General features: G+C 39.7%; 1 protein-coding gene across 1 annotated transcript in view; it reads right to left on the bottom strand.

Annotated features, from left to right (window-relative positions):
- The window catches only part of SH3RF1 (SH3 domain containing ring finger 1), a 178429-nt gene that overhangs the window by 27731 nt on the left and 129811 nt on the right, over positions 1 to 20887 (bottom strand). The window contains exons 5-6 of the mRNA XM_011959638.1: positions 13645 to 13947; positions 7259 to 7369 (exon numbers count right to left, since the gene is read on the bottom strand). Of these exons, the coding sequence (XP_011815028.1) occupies positions 7259 to 7369; positions 13645 to 13947 (414 nt within the window). The remainder of the gene's footprint in view (positions 1 to 7258; positions 7370 to 13644; positions 13948 to 20887) is intronic.

Genomic DNA, 20887 nt, shown 5'->3' with positions numbered 1-20887 from the left:
ATCTGGCTGTTCATATACACATACATAGTTCCAGAAACATGATGAACTGAGTGGAAAGAAATTTCAAATTTCTAGGCATATGTTGCAACTATTCCACACATTATGTTTAATTTTTTGCTAAAGCAACTTTCAATATAGATTTTTCCCACACTGCAGCTAAAGTGGCTGCAAAACATTTAGTGCAGAAACAAATGAGGCACAGAGCCACTTACAAAGTGCAAACCAGGATAAGGCAGAGGTTAGTTTAAAAAGTTGGAACGTCATGAAAATGTGACTCACATTCTCAATTCAAAATATGGCGGCATTAAGATTTGTTATAGCTCTGGAATTTGCATGTACTGAGGCTTAGAGCCTCCAAAACCTTTAACCAGGAGAAGGGCAAGCATTTATCCTGTGACAAAGCAGAGATGAAGATAATCCTGGTCACAGCAAATGTGACCCGGACAGTTCATGGATAATAAAGCATCAGCAGTTTGACAGGTGAGATAAGCAGTCTACCCTGTATATAGAGTAATATACGGAGAAACTGTAAAATTACCACTTCACCGATTTCCATTTAAATCTTTCTAAGCGCAATCTCAAAACAGTGTGGCTGTGGAAAGGCAGAAAACTAATGGCATGTGCTCAAACAGAAATTGAAATAGTCTATTATAGCTTAACTTTATTAAAACAGAGGCTGTACTAATTTGACCCAAAAGGAAAAAGACAAAAATCATCTATTCACCTGATAAAAACATGTCATCTTTTGTAATATAAATAAAATTTTGTAATAAAATGTAAAATCACTTCTTGTCATGAAATACACTAAGCAAATGTTTCACACACATTACTTTTGCAAAGAGTGAGAGACATTAAGATATGGCATCAAAGAGGATATCCTGAAAGATCCCAAAGGTTCTGCCTGAGAGAAAAGAGTTCTCTCTCACTTTCTGTGGTTGAAACATAAATGGTTTAATAAAATTGGGCAGATCTTTTCCCAGTACATGCATGTTTGCATGTGTAAATTTGTGTGTATGTGAGCACACAGATGAAGATCAAGAAACTCTGATTAAAATCAGATTCCTAGATGTTGCTTGCCCCTGTGGGGTTGGTAAAATGATAGGGTTCTGGTGACTCCAGAGCTGTGACAGACTAGGAAATTTTGTGGGTTGCTTTATAAACAACCTAAACCAAAATAATCTGGTGATGTGGAAGTTCAAAAGGTAATCCACTGTGTATTGTGCTTCAGGCGGTTTGCTGTCCTGCAAGACCTGAAATTTCCACAGAGTAAAACCATACGTAGCCTTTCATTCACCCGGAGGTGACCTGGAGTCCTGCTTATTATTTCGTAGTCCAGGCCAGCCCAGGCACCAGAGGCCAAGTATAAAAAACAGCTATGGACCTTCTAGAAAATGACGCAAAATTCACATTTTGTTAACAATATTCTGCTCACTAAAACTAGGACTTAAGAATGGTGTGCTAATGGGAAATGGTCATATTTTGCCATGTCCGGGTTCTTTTCTCCTGACCCAGTAATCTTGAAAGAAGAGACATCACTCAAGGAGCATGGCCTTTGGGGTCAAAACAACATAGATTCCAACGCTGGCTCAGCCTCTTGGGGCAGTCCTCGACTTCCTTCCTTTGCTAGAGTGAGCACCCAGAGAAGAAGTGTCTTCTCTCTGAGTGGGCAGCATTTCAGAACACTGGCAGGCCACATTGCTAGTAACACTGTGAGTGAAAAGTTCAAGTATATGGGTGTGAACCCTCTCCCTGCTGGCACTCTCCCCTCTGCTTGCCCTTTCATGCAACCCGCCTAGGTAGTGATTAGATCTTAGGATCTCGCTAAAGAGTGGGGAAATGGTCCAGTACGTCTCAAGCTTGGGCCAAGGGCTACAAGCCAGCTTACCAGTAAAGTGCTTTGCATTGGAGCTTTGGACACAAGTTCAACTGAAAATAAAGGGTTCATTTCCTTTCCAATTGTCCCTTATGTGTGCATCTCCCTCACATACCTCTCAGGGTAGAAAAGTGACTGGCAAGATAGATTGAGCCTTTCTGGGTCCCTTGGGCAAATATCATTAATATTCTCCAATCTATCATTATTTCTTTCTAAATATCTGATTTCTATTCAGCTCATTTCAACCCTACATATCAACATGTCTAAATAGTCCTTGTGTGTACTAAACTCAGATGCATGAATACTGGTTGATGAGGGAATGGTTCAAGCTACCATGTGAAGAAGCCTATTGAAATTGGTCAACGGTGTTACCAAGTTCAGCAGCATTACCATCTATATGCATAAATTAAAAATTTATTGTTTCACATTTGATCTACAAGAAACAAGAGAGATATCTATACCAGTTAGGTGACTGTGTAAATTCCATAAAGTCTCTATGCTTCACTATACCAACCTGAGATATGGAGTTAATAATTAGAAATAGTTTATGTAAACTGTCTTTCCCAGTGCCCTGTAGCATAGCAGAAGCTCAATAAATAGAAGCTACTGTTATGATTAATGAGATTGTGAAGTCAGGGACTGTCTCACCTGTCTTTGTATTGGTGGCACCTAGCTTTGCAGCTAGAAGATAACAGATCCTCAATGAGCATTTCATGAATGAAAATACATTACGTGCTTCTATCCCCTTCTTAGAACAATATGATATGGAATAAGAGGTCTCAGTTCCTGAGATGCTAGAATCCTTTTCTGTTGCTGCTATCAAAGTTCTGACCATATCCTACTCTTCATCCTGATTTTTAGAGCTCCTGCCAATTCCAAAGGCTCTACTTCTAACTTTCAAACTACCAGGGTTGGCAGCCTCATCCACTTCTTCCAATTCCCTGAATCCACCACCACCAATGTGTTCTGCTTAGCCTCCACCATGGCTACATATTGGCTATTCTGAGAATCTGACATCATTCAACTTTGTTTAAATACACACATACAAATGTGTACATGTATAAATTGTTTATTAATTTTTATTATTATTATTATTATTATTTTTTTTTTAGGAACAGCATCTAGTCCTGGCTGGAGTGCAGTGGCACAATCATGGTTTGCAGTGGCACAATCATGGTTCACTGCAGCCTCGACCTCCTGTGCTCAAGTGATCCTCCTGCCTCAGCCTCCCGAGTAGCTGGGCCTACAGGCATGCACCACCAGGCCCAGTTAATTTAAAAAAAAATTGTTTTGTAGAGACAGGGTCTTTCTATGTTGCCCATGCTGGTCTCAAATTCCTGGCTTAAAGTGATCCTCCTGCCTCAGGCTCCCAAAGTGCTGGGATTATAGGCATGGGCCTTCACACCCAGACTAAAATTTTAAAATCTGGAGTGCAATCTGTTTATAAATTGGCCATGAGTGGCATTTACCTTTATCGACCTGACTACCTTATAATACCCTGCAGCTAAACACCTCTTGGCTGGTCTAGAGGATCGGGGATTATTCATCACTTGTTTTAAAAGTCCTTCTGCAAAAGAAGACATGCATACAGACAACAGACACATGAAAAAAATGCTCGTCATCACTGGCCATCAGAGAAATGCAAATCAAAACCACAATGACATACCATCTCACACCAGTTAGAATGGCAATCATAAAAAAGTCAGAAAACAACAGGTGCTGGAGAGGATGTGGAGAAATAGGAACACTTTTACACTGTTGGTGGGATTGTAAACTAGTTCAACCATTATGGAAAACAGTATGCCAATTCCTCAAGGATCTAAAACTAGAAGTACCATATGACCCAGCCATCCCATTACTGGGTATATACCCAAAGGATTATAAATCATGCTGCTATAAAGACACATGCACACGTATGTTTATTGCGGCACTATTCACAATAGCAAAGACTTGGAATCAACCCAAATGTCCATCAGTGACAGACTGGATTAAGAAAATGTGGTACATATACACCATGGAATACTATGCAGCCATAAAAAAGGATGAGTTTGTGTCCTTTGTAGGGATATGGATGCAGCTGGAAACCATTCTCAGCAAACTATCACAAGAACAGAAAACCAAACACCGCATGTTCTCACTCATAGGTGGGAACTGAACAATGAGATCACTTGGACTCGGGAAGGGGAAGATCACGCTCCAGGGCCTATCATGGGCAGGGGGAAGGGGGAGGGATTGCATTGGGAGTTATACCTGATGTAAATGATGAGTTGATGGGTGCTGACGAGTTGATGGGTGCAGCACACCAACATGGCACAAGTATACATATGTAACAAACCTGCACGTTATGCACATGTACCCTAGAACTTAAAGTATAATAGTAATAATAATAATAAAAAGTCCTGCCATTATGCAGAAGACACGAGACTAAGATCTTCAACCTCCTCCCCTACAAAGAGATTTTTAAAAAATAACTACTATTAATAGTTTGATGTCTGAATCAGATACACGTAATACTAGTATTGCTCATAATGTTAGATATTTAAAATTTTAACTGTTACATATGAAATGTATGGGACAATGTTTATAACTTTATTCTGCATAAAAGATTCACAAATCTCAATTCATGAAAAAAAAGCATTAGAAATAATTTTCATTTGTTATTCTACTGTGGCATTTATTACCTATAAATCTACACCAAGAAAAGCCTGCCCTCTTTTCCACCAAGCTGTGTGCTATTGCTGTAATAGTACTCACAGTCTTCGGAACCATTTCAAATTTTAAATAGAATGCTTGACACAATTAATATAAGATGGAGAGGGCGCATGCTACTGAGATTTTCCACTTAAACCTGACATATTAAATCTAAAACATTTCTGCCAACCTTCCAGGGACTCTGAGATCTAGACATCTCCTGGGATGACAGACAGATTTGTTTATAATTAGTTTTTCATTAAATGAAATTGGCACAGTAGACATACTGTTTAATCAACCTTCCTCTTGCTTAACATGCAGGTTTTCTTATATAATTCTAAAATAAAATTGTTGAATATAAATTAATTTTTGTTCATCCATGCTCTCTTGTGACCTGTCTGATTGCTTTGCCCCAGAGTGAGTCTCCAGCTAAAAGCAACTGGCCATTTACTACGTTGTATAATTTTCAGCCCACAAGGGCTGAAATTCAGCCAGCCTTATGTCTTTTCTCACTCCAGGCTGAATATCCCTTATGTAAATGCTTGTGACCAGAAGTGATTTGGATTTTGAATTTTTTTAGATTTTAAAGTATTTACTTCACCAGTTAAGCATCCCAAATCCAAAAATCTGAAATCCAAAATGCTCCAATGAGCACTTCCTTTGAGCTGCATGTTTGCACTCAAAATGTTTCAATTTTAGAGCATTTTGGATTTCAGATTTGAGACGCTTAACCTATAACTAAATTTTCTATTATCTGAAAAGTCTTTTTTTTTTTCCCTTAAGAAATCAAGTTAGAATTTTACCATGCAAGGCAGTCATCTGGAAATGAAAACATCAACTCATTGTGTACATGTGCCGTGAGTGGGAAGGAAAGGAGAGAGTCTACCCTGGAGATGAGAGGTCATGATGGTTAAGAAACTTGGCTCTGGTCAAATATCCAGGGCTAATAGAATCTCAGGGAAACCACATTTCACTAAAAGTTAACTGAAATTCATCTTCTCCCCAGATGAATCCAGGCATCTTCTCCTTGGCCAAGCAGTTGTACTATCAAGAAAGTTATAATTGTTCAGGAAACATTAAAAACAAAAATAAAGAAACAAACAAAAAACACCTTTAACCTCTAGCTACAACATTATTAACTTCCATTTAAATACAAGAACATGCTTAACTCCAAAAAGTTTTCAAAAGCCTAAGTCAAGCTAGGTAATAACTCTACATTTATTTATAGCCCACCTTGTTTCTAAATCAGTTTTCAATTATTTATAGATGTATCAAGACAAAATAAATAAGAAATACGAAAAACAAGGCAAATGGAAAATGAGAACAATAAAACTAGCTGGAGCCAACATTTTGACTAATTATGTTGTGGAGTCCTTGCTGGAGGGGCTACAAATCTGGCTCTAAGCACTCTAGCAGAGGGAAATAAAATCTTTACAACATGTATAAAATCCACAACCTAAAAACAAACCAGCTGCCTAGAAGCCTCCCTATTCCTGGTACAGACAGCAAAGAAAATTGTAACAAAGTGAACCAGGCCCAACTTGCCACAGCCCTCAACAGAAGCCAAAAAGGAGATCGATAATGGTCATCCCTTTCGATGATCTAACTCTGTGAAGTAGATACTTACTTTACAGCTAGGGATACTGAGGCTTAAAGAGGCAGAGCACCTTTTTCATGGTCATGTAACAAATAAATGGCGGAGCTGGGCTTCAAATCCTGGCTGTTTCACCGCAGGCCTGTACCCCCATCATCGGGACCCACCGATGGTGTTCTCTGCAAACAGCACAACTTATGACTGTGGGCAGGCAGGGTGATACCTACCTACTAGGGCAATCTAATTTAATGACCTTTCCTATCGTAATTCAACTCAGCACTAGAGCAAATAGAAAATATAAGCCAAAGTTGTGGCTTGGATGAGAGATGTCTCATGACTGTTAGTTCCTTGCTTAACAATTTTAGGAAACAAGGTCTTAAACAATAGTCTTTCTCTACTACCGAAGGCTGCATTTGCCTCTTGTTTTCCTTTTAATTTTCTTTCCAGAGTGACCCTCTTCTTTGTATCTGTATGTCCTGGCTACCCTAATTCTCCCTATTATTTTCCCATTTGGATGTTTTTCAGCAATTAGCCGTTTAGTCTCTATCTGTAGGAGGTTATGTTTTCAGAAGGGAAATCAACGTAATCTAAGGGAGGCTTCCAAGACTGCAGGTACCTTTAGGTAGCCACGGCTACAGACAATATGGATACAAGACAAGAAATTAAAGAATGAATCCTTAATGTAGAGATTTGGTATCGATCTGTCATGTGACTCAAAGTAAACCATTCACCTTCAGGACCTGTTTCCTTAGTATTTCCATAAATATGTCTTTATAAGAAATAAGCAGGATCTAGAAACTCAAAAGAAATAAAGGTTAAGCTTTAGAAAATCAGGTTGAACTTTAATGAAAATTAAATGCATTTTTGGGTTCTTCTAACAGCTTCAGGCCACTAATCCTCATTGTTAAAAATTTTGCAGGATGCAGGCAAGGGACTTTCTAATGTTTTGTTAAGATTAACAGAGATAATAGATGAAAGATAGAGACCCACCTCACCTAACAAGTAGGAACATACACTGCAGGTGTTAAGAGGTGGAGTGTGCCAGATTAACATCACTAAATACCTAAAAGAGAAACAAAAATGGGAGAAACTATACTCACTCCAAGGGCAGCTTGGTAGGGAACATCTGATGGGAAAGTAAACGAGGGGCCAGTTGTCACTGGGCTGCTTGGGGGTGGGGTCACAATTAACCCGGTGGTACTTATATGAACCTGCCGAGAAAAGAAAAATTTATTAAAAAGAAGACTATGTTTGATACAACAGAATATACTGGCTAAACCTTAGAAAGGCAAGTCACAGTAAAAAAAAAAAAAAAAAAAAATCTGTACTTTCTGTTATATGGGGAAGGTAGAATCCCTTTTAGTTTGCTCAACCCAAATTTACCAGTTACCTAATCTGAACCAGGCATTTTACTAGATGCTGGGGAGTGATGTGATAAATACTGGTCACAACAGTGTCTTACCTACAGAATTCAACTGCCGTTAGCTTTCACGATAACACATTGTCTCAGTTTTTATGCCACCATGAATCAAACTGGCCTTCCAATGGTCAGCCTGATGCTCAGCCAGCCTCCTAACAATTTCCCTGAAGATCCTGTTAAAGTGAGGAGTGGCTGAACATTCACCTGTCCATCAATACGTTAAATCTACGTGCAATTCTTCAGGTATTTTGCTATTTTCAGGATTACTTTTCATGACTTCTACCTTTTGGTGAGGATGCATAATTAAAATGCAGCTGCCTAGACATGCTTAGAGTGGGCAATTACTTATAAAATCTTTAAAGGAACAATGTCAAGCCAAATTAGTTGTTTTCAAAGGTGTCTTATCCATGATACAATCCAAGATTAATTTACTAGAAAGAAATTGAGTTATTTAGGTCATTTCATTGCCTGTGTTAAGTCACTTGATCAATTTCACTCAGGTTGCACAGCAGGTCCAACTGCAGAATGCAGTGGTGTTACTAGAAGCTACAGAAGTAGGGGATGGGTTCCCGCACAAATGGGAGTGTTTTTTCCCTCCAGTGTGAATAGAAGCAATGTGATTGGCTGGTACCTGCTTCCCTAAGGAAACAATAGCCCACCCAAAATGCTAGGTTTTATAATACAAATGTAATCCCAAACACACTTTTCCCAGTTCCCATACATTAAGAAAAAGATTATCAGGACAAACAAAAGCTCAGAGATTAGTTCCCAAAGGACCTAATGAAAACTTTCAGTTTCCCATGGGGGTAAGCCCTGCCAAAGCCAGGGATAGTCAGTATCACAGCATGTAATTTATTTTCACAAATAAATCTATGCTATTCACGGACTCTGCAATCTTTTAAAATTAATCTGTATCTATTAGTCTATATATTGATTGAACCTAAAGTTTGAAACTAAGTGGATCCAGGAGGTGGCACTAATAAGACTTTCTCCCCAAACCCTCAGTTTCTTTCTTTTCTTCTTCTCCTTATTTTTTGTATAGACAGGGTCTCACTAGGTTGAGCAGGCTGGTCTTGAACTCCAAACTCTCATTTTCTATTTTTCCTGTGAATCAAAGTCTATCTCCAACCTATTTCTAATGGGAAGCACACTGGTTTTCCCTTCTAGGATAAAGCCGAATGACCTTTTGCTATTGTATCCAATAACCTATATACACACTCCAAGGACATTTGCAAATTGACACCACACATAAGAGGTCACCTTTCTTCTAAGACACAATGAAGCTCACTTCAAAGTGGACATGAGGCGGGAGAATAGGGTGTGACGGCAGGGAACCTAAGGCTGCTTCACACTGACTTACCAGAACTAAACTGAAAAGAAAACGCTAACTTTCCATGCCTAAGTAACAAACGGACCAAAGGCTACTTTACCACCTTTTCTGAACTGTGGATGGGAAATTGAAAGTACCTCTGACTGGTTGCTTTTTGTAACCAATCAGCCATTTGCATAGGAGTGTAACCTGGTAACTTCACTTCAGCCTCTGATTGGTTGCTGTCCTCGACCACTGATTGCGGGCCAAGTCTCCATTTGGATAGAAGTGCAACTCTGTTAACTTCACTTTAGCCTCTGATTGGTTGCTTTTCCCAACTACTGATTGTGGACCACCACTTCATTTACATGTGGTGAATACCAAGTGGCCAATGGGAAACCTCTAGGGAGTATTTGGGCCTGAGAAGATTCTGTATCCAGGGCCCTTGAGCGGCTGCTCGGGCCGCTCCCACACTGGCGTGTACTTTCATTTTTAACAAATCTCTGCTTTTGTTGCTTCATTCTTTCCTTGCTTTGTGTGTTTTGTCCAATTCTTTGCTCCAAACGCCAAGTGCATGGACACCCTCCACTGGTAACAGACATTATTATCAAGGAACCCCTTGGGGCAGAAAAAAAACTTACTAAAATACAGCTTCCTGGGCCTGACCCTATACATGTCTGAGAAATACATCATTATTGATTGACGTTTCTCTACAAGCCCAGAGTGGGAGACAGAATAATTAGCTGTTAATGACCTTACGGTCTTGGGTTAAGTCCCTTCATGTCTCTAGACCCCTGTGAGCAGCTGGACCAGAGGTAACCTAAGGTCTCTGCCATCACAGGCACTTCAGGGAAGCACTGACATGCAGAATCCTGCAAGTACCCCTTCAATAGAGGGCTTTCCTAGCACTGCAGTAAAGGAAGAGGCAAAGTCACCCAAGAATAACTAAACGCAGAAGGACAAGAAGTAGAAGTAAACCAGTGAAGGGTGAGCACGTCTAGAATAAATGCCCTGCACAGGGACAACCTGAGTTTCTGCTGGGCTTACTCTTTCCTCAAGGAACTGCAAAACTTAGTTGTCCCCTCTACAAGAAAGGCTAAGTAAAGGAGGGAAGAGGTGGGGTAAGCAAAAAGGAGTTTGGGGTGGGGGCTTCCTGCTTTCCCTGAGGCCACTGAATACAAAGATGCCATAGAAACACTGAACATTATGAATCACTCCTCTGGAGGCCAAAAAATATGCTAAGTGTGGTCAGAGGAGGAGACAAAACAGCTTGGCTGCTTGTACCGTCATGTGCTTTTACACATCGCTGTCACAGACACTCATGAACATCTATCTGATCTGGCAACCCACCTGGAAAGCACTGCCTATAAGTAAGCTTCCAATTTATGTATTTGAAAGTTCAGCCATCACTCAATAGTCACTAAATATAACAGCAAGCAAGCCCTTTGGCTCCCTTCTTGTCCCTTTCACCTTCCTGCTGCCAGCAATTTGGACGTGACAGCGACATCTCTAATTGCCATATAGAAACAAAGGCATGAGGACCCACTCACATGGTGTAGACGGGAGCTGGAAGGGGCCGAGGTCCCTAATAACTCTGTGGTGCTATCACACCAGCACCCAGATGTCTATATCTAGATCTCACTGGGATGAGATAAAAATGAATACTAACATTTTTAAGCCCCTTACTTTCAATTTTCTAATATGTCCAACCAGACTTAATCCTAACTATACTAAAAAATTACAAAAACTAGCCAGGTGTGGTGGCGCACGCCTTTAATCTTAGCTACTCGGGAGGCCAAGGCAGGAGAATCGCTTGAACCTGGGAGGCAAAGGTTGTAGTGAGCCAAGATTGTGCCACTGTACTCCAGCCTGGGTGACAACAGCAAAACTCCATCTCAAAAAAAGAAAAAAAAAAGAGGCCGTGCACGGTGGCTCACGCCGGTAATCCCAGCACTTTGGGAGCCAAGGCAGGTGGATCACCTGAATTCAGGAGTTCAAGACCAGCCTGGCCAACATGGTGAAACCCCATTTCTACTAAAAATATAAAAACTAGCTGGGTGTGGTGGTGGTGCCTGTAATCCCAGCTACTCGGGAGGCTGAGGCAGGAGAATTGCTTGAACCCAGGAGATGGAGGTTGCAGTGAGCAGACACAGTGCCACTGCACTCTAGCCTTGGTGACAGAGTGAGACTCCATCTCAAAAAAAAAAAAAAAAAGGAAAGGAAAGGAAATTGCAGGCAAAGGTTAACATGTATAAGGAAAAGGAAGACAGCAATCAGGTCAACAGCAGGGGACAGATTCAGAAATGGGCCTCAGTGAAATCTACAGCCAGGCCCTTTGCTGGGCAGGGGAAAATGAGAGTCCTGTTTTAAATGGTCTTATATGAGCCATTTCCCCACATGCACTGATATCCGTGATTGGAAGAGTTTTTGCACGTCACAAATGCTACACATGCTCAATGCTCTACTGGGGACTGGGGTTCCCTCCAATGCACACAATGCCCTAGATAAGCAGTGTTTTCTGGGGTTCCCTCCAATGCACACAACGCCCTAGATAAGTAGTGTTTTCTGTAAACCATGGCTGGAGAAACCAGGCAGCACTTCAAACACCTCCCAGCCTCTTCTAGAAATAACTTCTCCCTGAGGCAACACTCTGCCACTGAAAACAGACCGAACTGGAATATGGAAGGAGGGGTGGAATGGTTGAAGGGGAAACTTTCAACGGAACACAGAAAGAGCCTTGTTTCCTAAGCTACTTGAACCAAAACAAAAATAGCTCTACTTTTATAGTCTTCATTCCCAGCTCTGGTGTGGTACCGTCAGGCATGTTCACACCTGAATGCTGAGCTCTCTGCAAAAGATGAAAATGCTCAGTCTATCTTCTTTTCTCTTTTCATTTTCTCTAATGCCAAAAGATTATTGTCCACTCTTTTAAAGCTAGTCCCATTCTGAGCTGTCACTATTCTTAGCAGAAGCTTGTCTTTTATTTCAAGACAACATCATTGTGCAAATGTTGCTAGGTCCCAAGATAAAAAGCACAGAATCAAAATGATTCAATTTTCTCTTAGTGAGTGGCCATCTTCACTAGCTCCCTCCTTCAGAACCCTACTCAAAAACCTTTAGTTCTGAACCTTCCCAGATTAACCTCACTTTGCCCTTCCTACTCTCATCTATGCTCCATGTCTATTTCTCACACGGGTATGATTAGTTACATGTAAAACGACATGGTTCCCCTCTCTACCCATTTTGCAAGTGACTCATTCATCCAACAAATACATGTTGAGTGCTTTCTGTATGTCTGCCATTTAGAATATAATCAGTGTACAAAACAAAGACCCTTGCCTTCACTGCACTCATGTTCTAGTTGTGCCTGTCTTTATTTCTCAGTGAAAGTTTCATGGCCCTACCACCTAAAAATGCCACAAAACAACAATCCCACCATCCCATTCAGAAAGTGAATGCATTTAACTTGAAACACACAGTATAAATCTAAAGGAGCAGGGTCAAATAAATGAGGCTGAGGCTGTGGCTCATACTTGTAATCCCAGCACTTTGGGAGGCCCGGGTAGGATGTTCACTTGAGGCCAAGAGTTTGTTACCAGCCTGGGCAACAAAGTGAGACCCCATCTCTATTAAAAACAAACAAACATGAGGCTGAGAAAATAAAGGCAAGGGATATCAAAAACTGTATTTTACATTTTCATTCTGTGGTCCAAAACAGGCACTTACTAGAATGTAAACTTTTTAAGGACCAGCACTGTGTATTTCTTTCTTTTTCTTTAAGGGGGCATAATTTCATTTTAATGTTTAAAGAAAAAAAAAAAAAACCACCATAGCTTTATGGTAGAGTAGAATGTAAAATCTGCATGAATTTTCAAGATGAAACATGAGACTTGAAAGAAATTTCTTCTGCTTGTGACAGGCGGCTTTGAACTAGGTTCTCTGACCTTTAAGTTGAGGAAAATACAGCCATCACCTAAGTGGATAATGACAGCAGCCCTGTGGCTTGGGCAGGGTTATAATTAGGCCCTTTTTGTAGTGCAGAATTAAAGCCTAACACAGCAAATTGCTATATTTTATATACCATGGTATACACAGTGCCTAGAAGGGTCTAATAGTAAAGTGCTCAATAAATGTTTGCCAAATGAATTAATGAATGCCTCGTCATCCCGCGTATTCTTATAAACCTAAGAATAATGCATGGCTATTTTTTACATACCAGTCCAAAGTCATAATGAACTAATGAGCTTAAAAAATGTGAGGTCAATTTCTAATTTAAATTAAATGCTTCTTTCTGTCCTTGCTCTTTTTTCTCTATAATTCTGGGAAGCCTAAATATTAAGTTAAGTTACATAGATACAAGTAACTACAAACGTTACAAGTTTGAACCATGGCATCTTAAATCTGGGTGGAGATGAAGTTTTAGTTGGCAAGATCTACCAAAAAAGTACTGTGAGAAAGTTCTCTAAGGCTGAGTGATTGCTTGGTGAAACTGGAAAGTATTATTTAACTCATCTTGTAAGTTCTGATCTTCCCTTTGAAAATGACAGAGTAGTTAGTTCTGGGTTGATACTCTCAAGTTAGCTTTGCCTTCTCCATTTTTCCACCTACAAAATGAAGACAGGTTTTGCTTCCCAAAAAAGCTACTATCTTCAGAAGTTCAAAATAAGTAATGTTTGTCAGCTGGTGAGCAAACATGTTTGTGAGTTGATCCTTTTGTGGGTGAGCTCTTTTTATATAATCCTTGTTTGAGGATTTACCTGAGAAGGGGCACTGCAGGAGAGCCCAGACAGCTCGCTGATCCGTGCAGCAGCAGTGGGGTTGCTGGAGCTGATGAGGACAGGGGGGCTGATCTCCATGGAGTGGCGGTTCTGGGATGCCTGGGAGGACTTGTTGGCCATAGTGAGGGAAGTGAAGGAGTGCCGCTTTTTGGTGTTCTTCTTGATGTCGGAGTGCTTTGGGGCAGTGCTGCTCTGGACTGCCGCCGAGGAACATTCTCCAGCATCAACTCCTGGCACAGGAGGCTTATCCCATTCTATCAGCTGCTTAGCAGCCGAGTTAAACTGCAAAAGCAACCAACAAACCAACCCAAGAAGGTTAAACAATTCCCAAGAATTCCCTGAGGTTTATTTTCAACATGATTTCACCCAAAATTTAAAGTCACTACTTTAAAGTTTGCCTACGCAGTGTTTGTTTTTCCCATGTGAGGTATCTTTTCTCTCAATATTGGGACTTCATTGTATCTATATCACAGGTAGATATTAAATCAAGAATAAACAATTCCATTGCAAGACTGAAAGAGTAAAAGACAATTTTATTAAGAATTTCCATAATGTCTGATTTTAAAACTTGCCAATAACAAATGAAAATTTATTTCAGCTCACTGTGAAATTTTCAGAAGAGCAATCAAAAAGGTGTGTTTATCTGACTGAACACCCTGTTGCATAATAATGGTTGGGTATTTGCTCAAAGCACAACTGAACAACGAAGGGGCAACTTTTGGGTTTGGTAAAAATGAGCAAGAAGACAAAGAATAAAATCATTCCAAATGACCTCATGTACTTCCATGTATATTCACCTCCTGCCTTTCTTTCTGTATTCTGGGAGAACATCACAAAAATCTGGCAGAAATTCTTAATATGTTTTTTGTTACATCATTGTATCAGCTATCATCCTACGTGCACACACTTTAAACCATAACACGGTAAGACATGAAATTCAAGTCCTGTTGGCAAGCTAACTTTGTCTATCTGAAAAGCCCCAGTGTAAATTAAGAGTACCAGGGGTCAAAATCTGTGCACTCCACTGATATTATCAGCAAGAAAGGAAAGAACACAAGCCTTTTGTTTTCCCTAAGGCAACATAAAACATTTCCGGAAAGCTTCAAGGACAATAAGCAGCATAAAACTTACCTAGATATTACAGTAATGGGAAATATAGCTTAATCTCTCAAAAAAAAACTGAGATGCAAAATAATAAACTTTTAAAAGGTAACTTAAATATAATATTAAGGAAAAGAGTGTTTTCTTTCATCTCAGCATTACACATTGGGCACTTCACAAATGTCTTTATATAAAATAACATCATGTCCTATTTGTCCCACCTAAATTGTTCAGGCTATGTCTTCTCATTCTGTTGATAAGGCCACCCTACTAGAAGAATGGAAACCCTGTCAGTCAACATTTTATGAAATGAACTTGCTTTGGAACAACTGGTTCCTCACAAAGCTGTGTTAGTTGGAGATCAGCAGTCACTGTTTCTATAGATGATTGCAAATGACTGACAATTTGTTCCTAAGCCTCCTTGGGGACAAATTCAGGTGGCTTGTCTAATCTATAATTAGTAAGATAAATCTTTATCAAACATGACCATATCTCTTCTTCAGACTTTAAGAAGTTCCTCCACATGATAATCTTTCGGAAATAATAGGCAGTAATGCCAGAATAACACCTGTCAATGCCTGAAGTACCAATGGCGGGAGAAAGGATCATAAAGACTTCTAGTGGTGTGTGTTCAGGGATGAAAATGAGGTGCTAGTAAAGGGTGGCCCTATTAAAAGCATTTTCATGGCAACTGGCCAGGAGATCCAGAATTTACAAATCCTTTATTGGTCTAGCTATCCCACCTTGAGAATAAAAAGGCCAAACGAAGCAAAGTAAAGTTTTATACTATGGTGGGGGTGGCCTGAACCTCACTGTAGAGCTCTAATAAACTGCAGTGAACCATGGACGGGTAGAGTCCTCTTTCCTGCACAGGCTGGGTGTAAGGAGCCTGGAAACAGAGCAGATTGAAAAGCTACTTCATCTCCTCCATCCCAAACACAACACCCTCATGAAATGAAGGGCCAGCGCACCTGGCAAACTGGAGAAAAACGAGCCAGAGAATGTCTTCTTCAACCAGACGTTTATTTAGACACCTAGAAACAAATCTTTGAAAGCACAAACCTAATCAGTGTGCTGGAATCTGACTGATCAACTCAGCACTCCTGTACCAGTGAGTAAGAAGTAGGGGAGGGAGTTAAGAAGACTTTCTTCTCATTGAGGCCAAAAATATGAATAGAGGAAACCATCACATCTATTTGATATGTTTAGATTAATTCTGGGGTCAAACAATAGGCTCCATTAGCGGTGCCTGTTTTGAAAGGTTCTGAAAAATTACTATAATCTCGTCATGGTCATACTTGGCTGGCCAACTGTCAGTTATAGAGTCAACATTGTGTTAGTATTTCAGGTTTCCATATGCTGTGCTCTGGTATAAACATCTGAGGATTAAAATATCATTCCCGATATTTCCTGTTGCTTTCTCAACAGAACAATACTGGGTACTTCCTTTGTGTCTTTCTTCATATCATATATTCTCCATTAAAATAAATACACACTGAGCATCTATTTGGTGGGGGGATTGGAGGGAAAGGTCTCACTCTGTTGCCCTGGCTGAAGTACAGTGGCACATTCGTTGCTCAGTGCAGCCTCGAACTCCTGGGCTCAAGCGATCCTCTTGTCTCAACCTCCTGAGTAGCTGGGACTATAGGTATGCAACACCACACCCAGCTAATTTTCATAGCGATGAGGTCTCATTATGATGTCTAGCTGGTGTCGAACTTCTGGGTTCAAGCGATCCTCCCGTCTCAACCTCTCAAAGTGCTGGGATTACAGGCATGAGCCACTATGACTGGACTCTGAGCACCAATTATGTGCTGAATAATGTGCTTGGTGCTAAAGATCTACAAATGCAGAGAAATGGTCTCTGCTCTCAAGGAGCTTACAAACAGGCATAAAAGTAACACAGTGCTTTCCATAATTTCTTATGTCTAGCTACTTTTGCTCAACAATATGCTTTTTGAGATTTATCCATATTGCTCCATGAGTCAGTAGTTCTCTCTTTTAAATTGCTGTGTAATATTCTATTGTGTAAATATACTATAATTTATCTGTCTGTTCTACTGCTGATTAACATGTGGGTTTTCTTTTCTCCTTTCCTACCTTCCTTCCTTCCAGTAGACGGTGGCTATTAAGAACAATGCTGCTGTGAATAATCCAGTATGTGTCTTTTGGTGGACATAAGCTCCCATCTAGATACTGGGTACACGTCCAGGAGTAGAACTGCTGGACCATAGGGTTGGATGCTTAGAAAAATTTATGCAGAAGCATGTGTATGCAGGTAGACACATCCTGGAGTGGTATAACAAGCCAACTGGCAAGTAGAAGACCACAGTTCTAGTCCTAGCACAGGCATTACCTAACTTTGGGGCCTTAAGGGAGCCATTTTACCTCTATTGTTCACAGCTTCCTCATCTATAAAGTAAGTTGGAGCAAATGATTTTTAGGTCTCTTTTAGCTCTCCACATGTATAATGCATAATCTCACTTTAAATGGACAAGTTTCATTTTTCTATTTCATTTCTATTCCTCTAAATAGCCTAGCATATTTTTTCTGCATTTGATTTTTATGCATGGACAGTAATATTTGTTAGCAAGATGTTGTCATACTTTAAAATTACTTGAGATTTCTTCTGAAGCCGCATATATTAGTATTAAAAAACACTGCTCCTTGCTTCCTGTATCAGTTCCAGAGAAAAATCATAAAGTTAAGACTATTTTGTAGAGGCATTAAGTAAATCAGGCAGAAACATAAAGCAGCTTTTGCTGTAAGTATAACAACCTTTGGTAACAACAGGAAACCAAGAATCTGATAGCTTTTAATAGAATTTTGATAAAATTCATGTATGAATGTTTGAGCTCAGTAATGTCAGCTTTCTATGACATTTGTCTAACCATGACCTTTAATGTTAGGAGTGCACTCATCACCTGCAAAATAAATTTGTATCCTAAAATACCTTATTCCAAGCATTTGGTAAGTAGCTTTGATAAGACTTAGGTTGGATATAAGGTAAACTTCAGTATACTGGAGATAAAAGCAGGGACTCTAAAATATTTATTACTCTTAAAATTCTTATGCTCCTTTTTTGGAGAAAAGTCTAAAATGTAGAAAGAATGTGTTTTTGAGTTATCAGAAGCATAAATAAATATGAGATGATATACTGACAAAAATAATATCAATAATAACAAGGCAGGTTAAGAAATATTAAAATAAACTTTTTTGTGTATAGTTGCCCTCTTTGCTAGAGAGAATATAGCCTTTTTTTAAAAGGCGGGACTTATAATTTTTTAAAGAGAAAAATTTTTAATGAGAACTAAGTTGAATAGTTACTATTTTTTTGTTTGTTTGTTTGAGACGGAGTCTCGCTCTGTCACCCAGGCTGGAGTGCAGTGGCGAGATCTCTGCTCACTGCAAGCTCTGCCTCCCGAGTTCACGCCTTTCTCCTGCCTCAGCCTCCTGAGTAGCTGGGACTACAGGTGCCTGCCACCTCGCCTGGCTAATTTTTTGTATTTTTAGTAGAGACGGGGTTTCACCGTGGTCTCGATCTCCTGACTTCGTGATCCTCCCGCCTTGGCCTCCCAAAGTGCTAGGATTACAGGCGTGAGCCACTGCGCCCGGCAGAATAGTTACTATTTTATAGGAAGCTAGGAAGCTTTACAGATGAATCAGTCTGTAGCTTCTGAGCACTACAGGATACAAACAGTAGATCTGAGAAGTAATTATTTTAATTCACAACCCACTACCACAAGCTTGTCCAACCCACGGTCCTCTACATGTAGCCCAACACAAATTTGTAAACTTTCTTAAAACATTATGAGATTTTTCTGAGGTTTTGTTTTTTCTTTACTTTTCTTTTCTTTCTTTTTTTAAAGCTCATCAGCTATCAATAGTGTTAGTGTATTTTATGTGTGGCCCAGGACAATTCTTCTTCCAGTGTGACCCAGGGAAGCCAAAAGATTGGACACCCCTGGTATAGAACATTATGAAGTAAAAAGTAAAAGGCCTCAGCCAGTTCCCCACATCTGTCTCTTCCCAACCTGCTTCCCAGATGGATTTCCATTTAACAATTTAAAACATATTCTTCATTTTCTATGTAGATGTTGTTACACATGTATCTACTTTATTGATTTTTAACACAAATAAAACCAAGCAATCCATTCTATTCTCTAATGAAACAATATTTCATGAACATCTTTGCATATCAATAGGGACAGGTTGATAGCATGGTATTCCATTTTATAGAGATGTTGCCATTTACTATGTCTTGGCAGGATTGTACAAGCATATCCACAGGGTAAACTCCTAAAAGTGGAATTTGCTAGATCAAAGTGTAAGCTTAAAAATCGTTTTTTTGAAGTAACAAGGTGTATTATACTGTTTTAACTTGCATTTCTATTTATTAATGAGATTAAGCATCTATTTTCTTTTTTTAGGATTTGCTTATTTCCATATTCTATCCATATTCTATTGGATTGTTAGTATTTTTCTTATAGACTGATACAAATACTTTTTTTTTTTTTTTCTGAGACAGGGTCTCCCTCTGTCATCCAGGCTGGAGTGCAGTGGCACAATCTCAGCTCAGTGCAACCTCTGCCCCCCGGGTTCAAGCAATTCTCCTGCCTCAGCCTCCTGAGTAGCGGGTATTATAGGCAAGTGCCACCAAGACCTGCTTAATTTTTGCTTTTTTTTTTTTTCTTTTGAGATGGAGTCTCGCTCTGTCGCCCACGCTGGAGTGCAGTGGCGTGATCTCAGTTCACTGCAAGCTCTGCCTCCCGGGTTCATGCCATTCTTCCGCCTCAGCCTCCCAAGTAGCTGGGACTACAGGTGCCCACCACCACACCTGGCTAATTTTGTTTTTGTATTTTTTTAGTAGAGATGGGGGTTTCACCGGGTAAGCCAGGATGATCTCAATCTCCTGACCTTGTGATCCACCCGCCTTGGCCTCCCAAAGTGCTGGGATTACAGGTGTGAGCCACCGTGCCTGGCCTAATTTTTGTATTTTTTTAGTAGAGAAGGGGTTTCACCATATTGGTCAGGCTGGTCTCGAACTCCTGACCTCAGATGATCCACCTGCCTCGGCCTCCCACAGTGCTGGGATTACAGGCGTGAGTGATTGTGCCTCGCCATAAATACACTTTCTATATTATGTAAAGTGCTCTTTAACTTATGTGTATATATGTGTGTATATATTTATGTCTATTAAATTTAAAATATTGTTCTAATTTCTTTTTAACTTCATGGATTTGTTATAGATAAGTTTTTATTTTATGTGTCAAAATTATCCGTTTTTTTCCACTATTGCATCCTGATTTAACATCATGCTTTAAAAACCTTTTAATTCCACAATTGTTTTAAATAAGAAACCTACATTTTTTCCTAGTTTTAAATGTTTCCTTCTTTTCATTCTTTCTTTTTACATCTCCGTCTGTGAACCATATGCCCATCTGGTTTTGCATAAAGAATAAGGTCGGGAAAGCACTTAGCACTTTGTTTTTCCACATGACTCAGCAGTTGTCCTATCATCATTTAAATAACAGTCCATCTTTTCCTCTCTGGTTTGAAATGCCATGTTTTAAATGTAGCACTTCAACATTCTACTGCATCACTGAGTCCAATGTTCCTTCCCCAGATAAGTCAGTCACTTTGAAGAAAATCAGTGAATGAATGAAATGCTATGGAATGGAAATTCATGCCCATTTACATCCTCTCGGCAGACATGAAAATATTTTGTCTCACATTAGAGTCCTTTGCAAAATGCTCCACAATGGCAATGAGAAACTGGTATTCCCATTTGTCTCCTATTCTCCCTACAATTTAGGTAACAAGGCTTTTGTTTTTGGATGACCTAAATATAAAAGCAAGCTCAGTCTTCATTTATAATACAAAACTTACCCACAGAAGAGGAGTTACTAAGAGACTGAAGGGATTACTCAAGAGTCTTTTAAAATTGATATGAAAGCCTCCCTCAGGTAACAACTCCATTAAGGTCTCTGTAAATATTTGTTGAATGAATAAAAATGTTTGTCTCTTAGAACTATCAAGGGCGGGAAGTGCTGCCTCTAGCCCAACACTATGCAACTGAAATATAATATAAGCCACACTTGGAATTTAGATTTTTTGATAG

This window comes from Colobus angolensis, unplaced genomic scaffold (genome assembly GCF_000951035.1).
Source record: "Colobus angolensis palliatus isolate OR3802 unplaced genomic scaffold, Cang.pa_1.0 Scaffold5, whole genome shotgun sequence".
Lineage (NCBI taxonomy): Eukaryota > Metazoa > Chordata > Mammalia > Primates > Cercopithecidae > Colobus > Colobus angolensis.
Note: the sequence above shows the minus strand (reverse complement) of the source record. Positions and strands in the feature narration are given on the sequence as shown.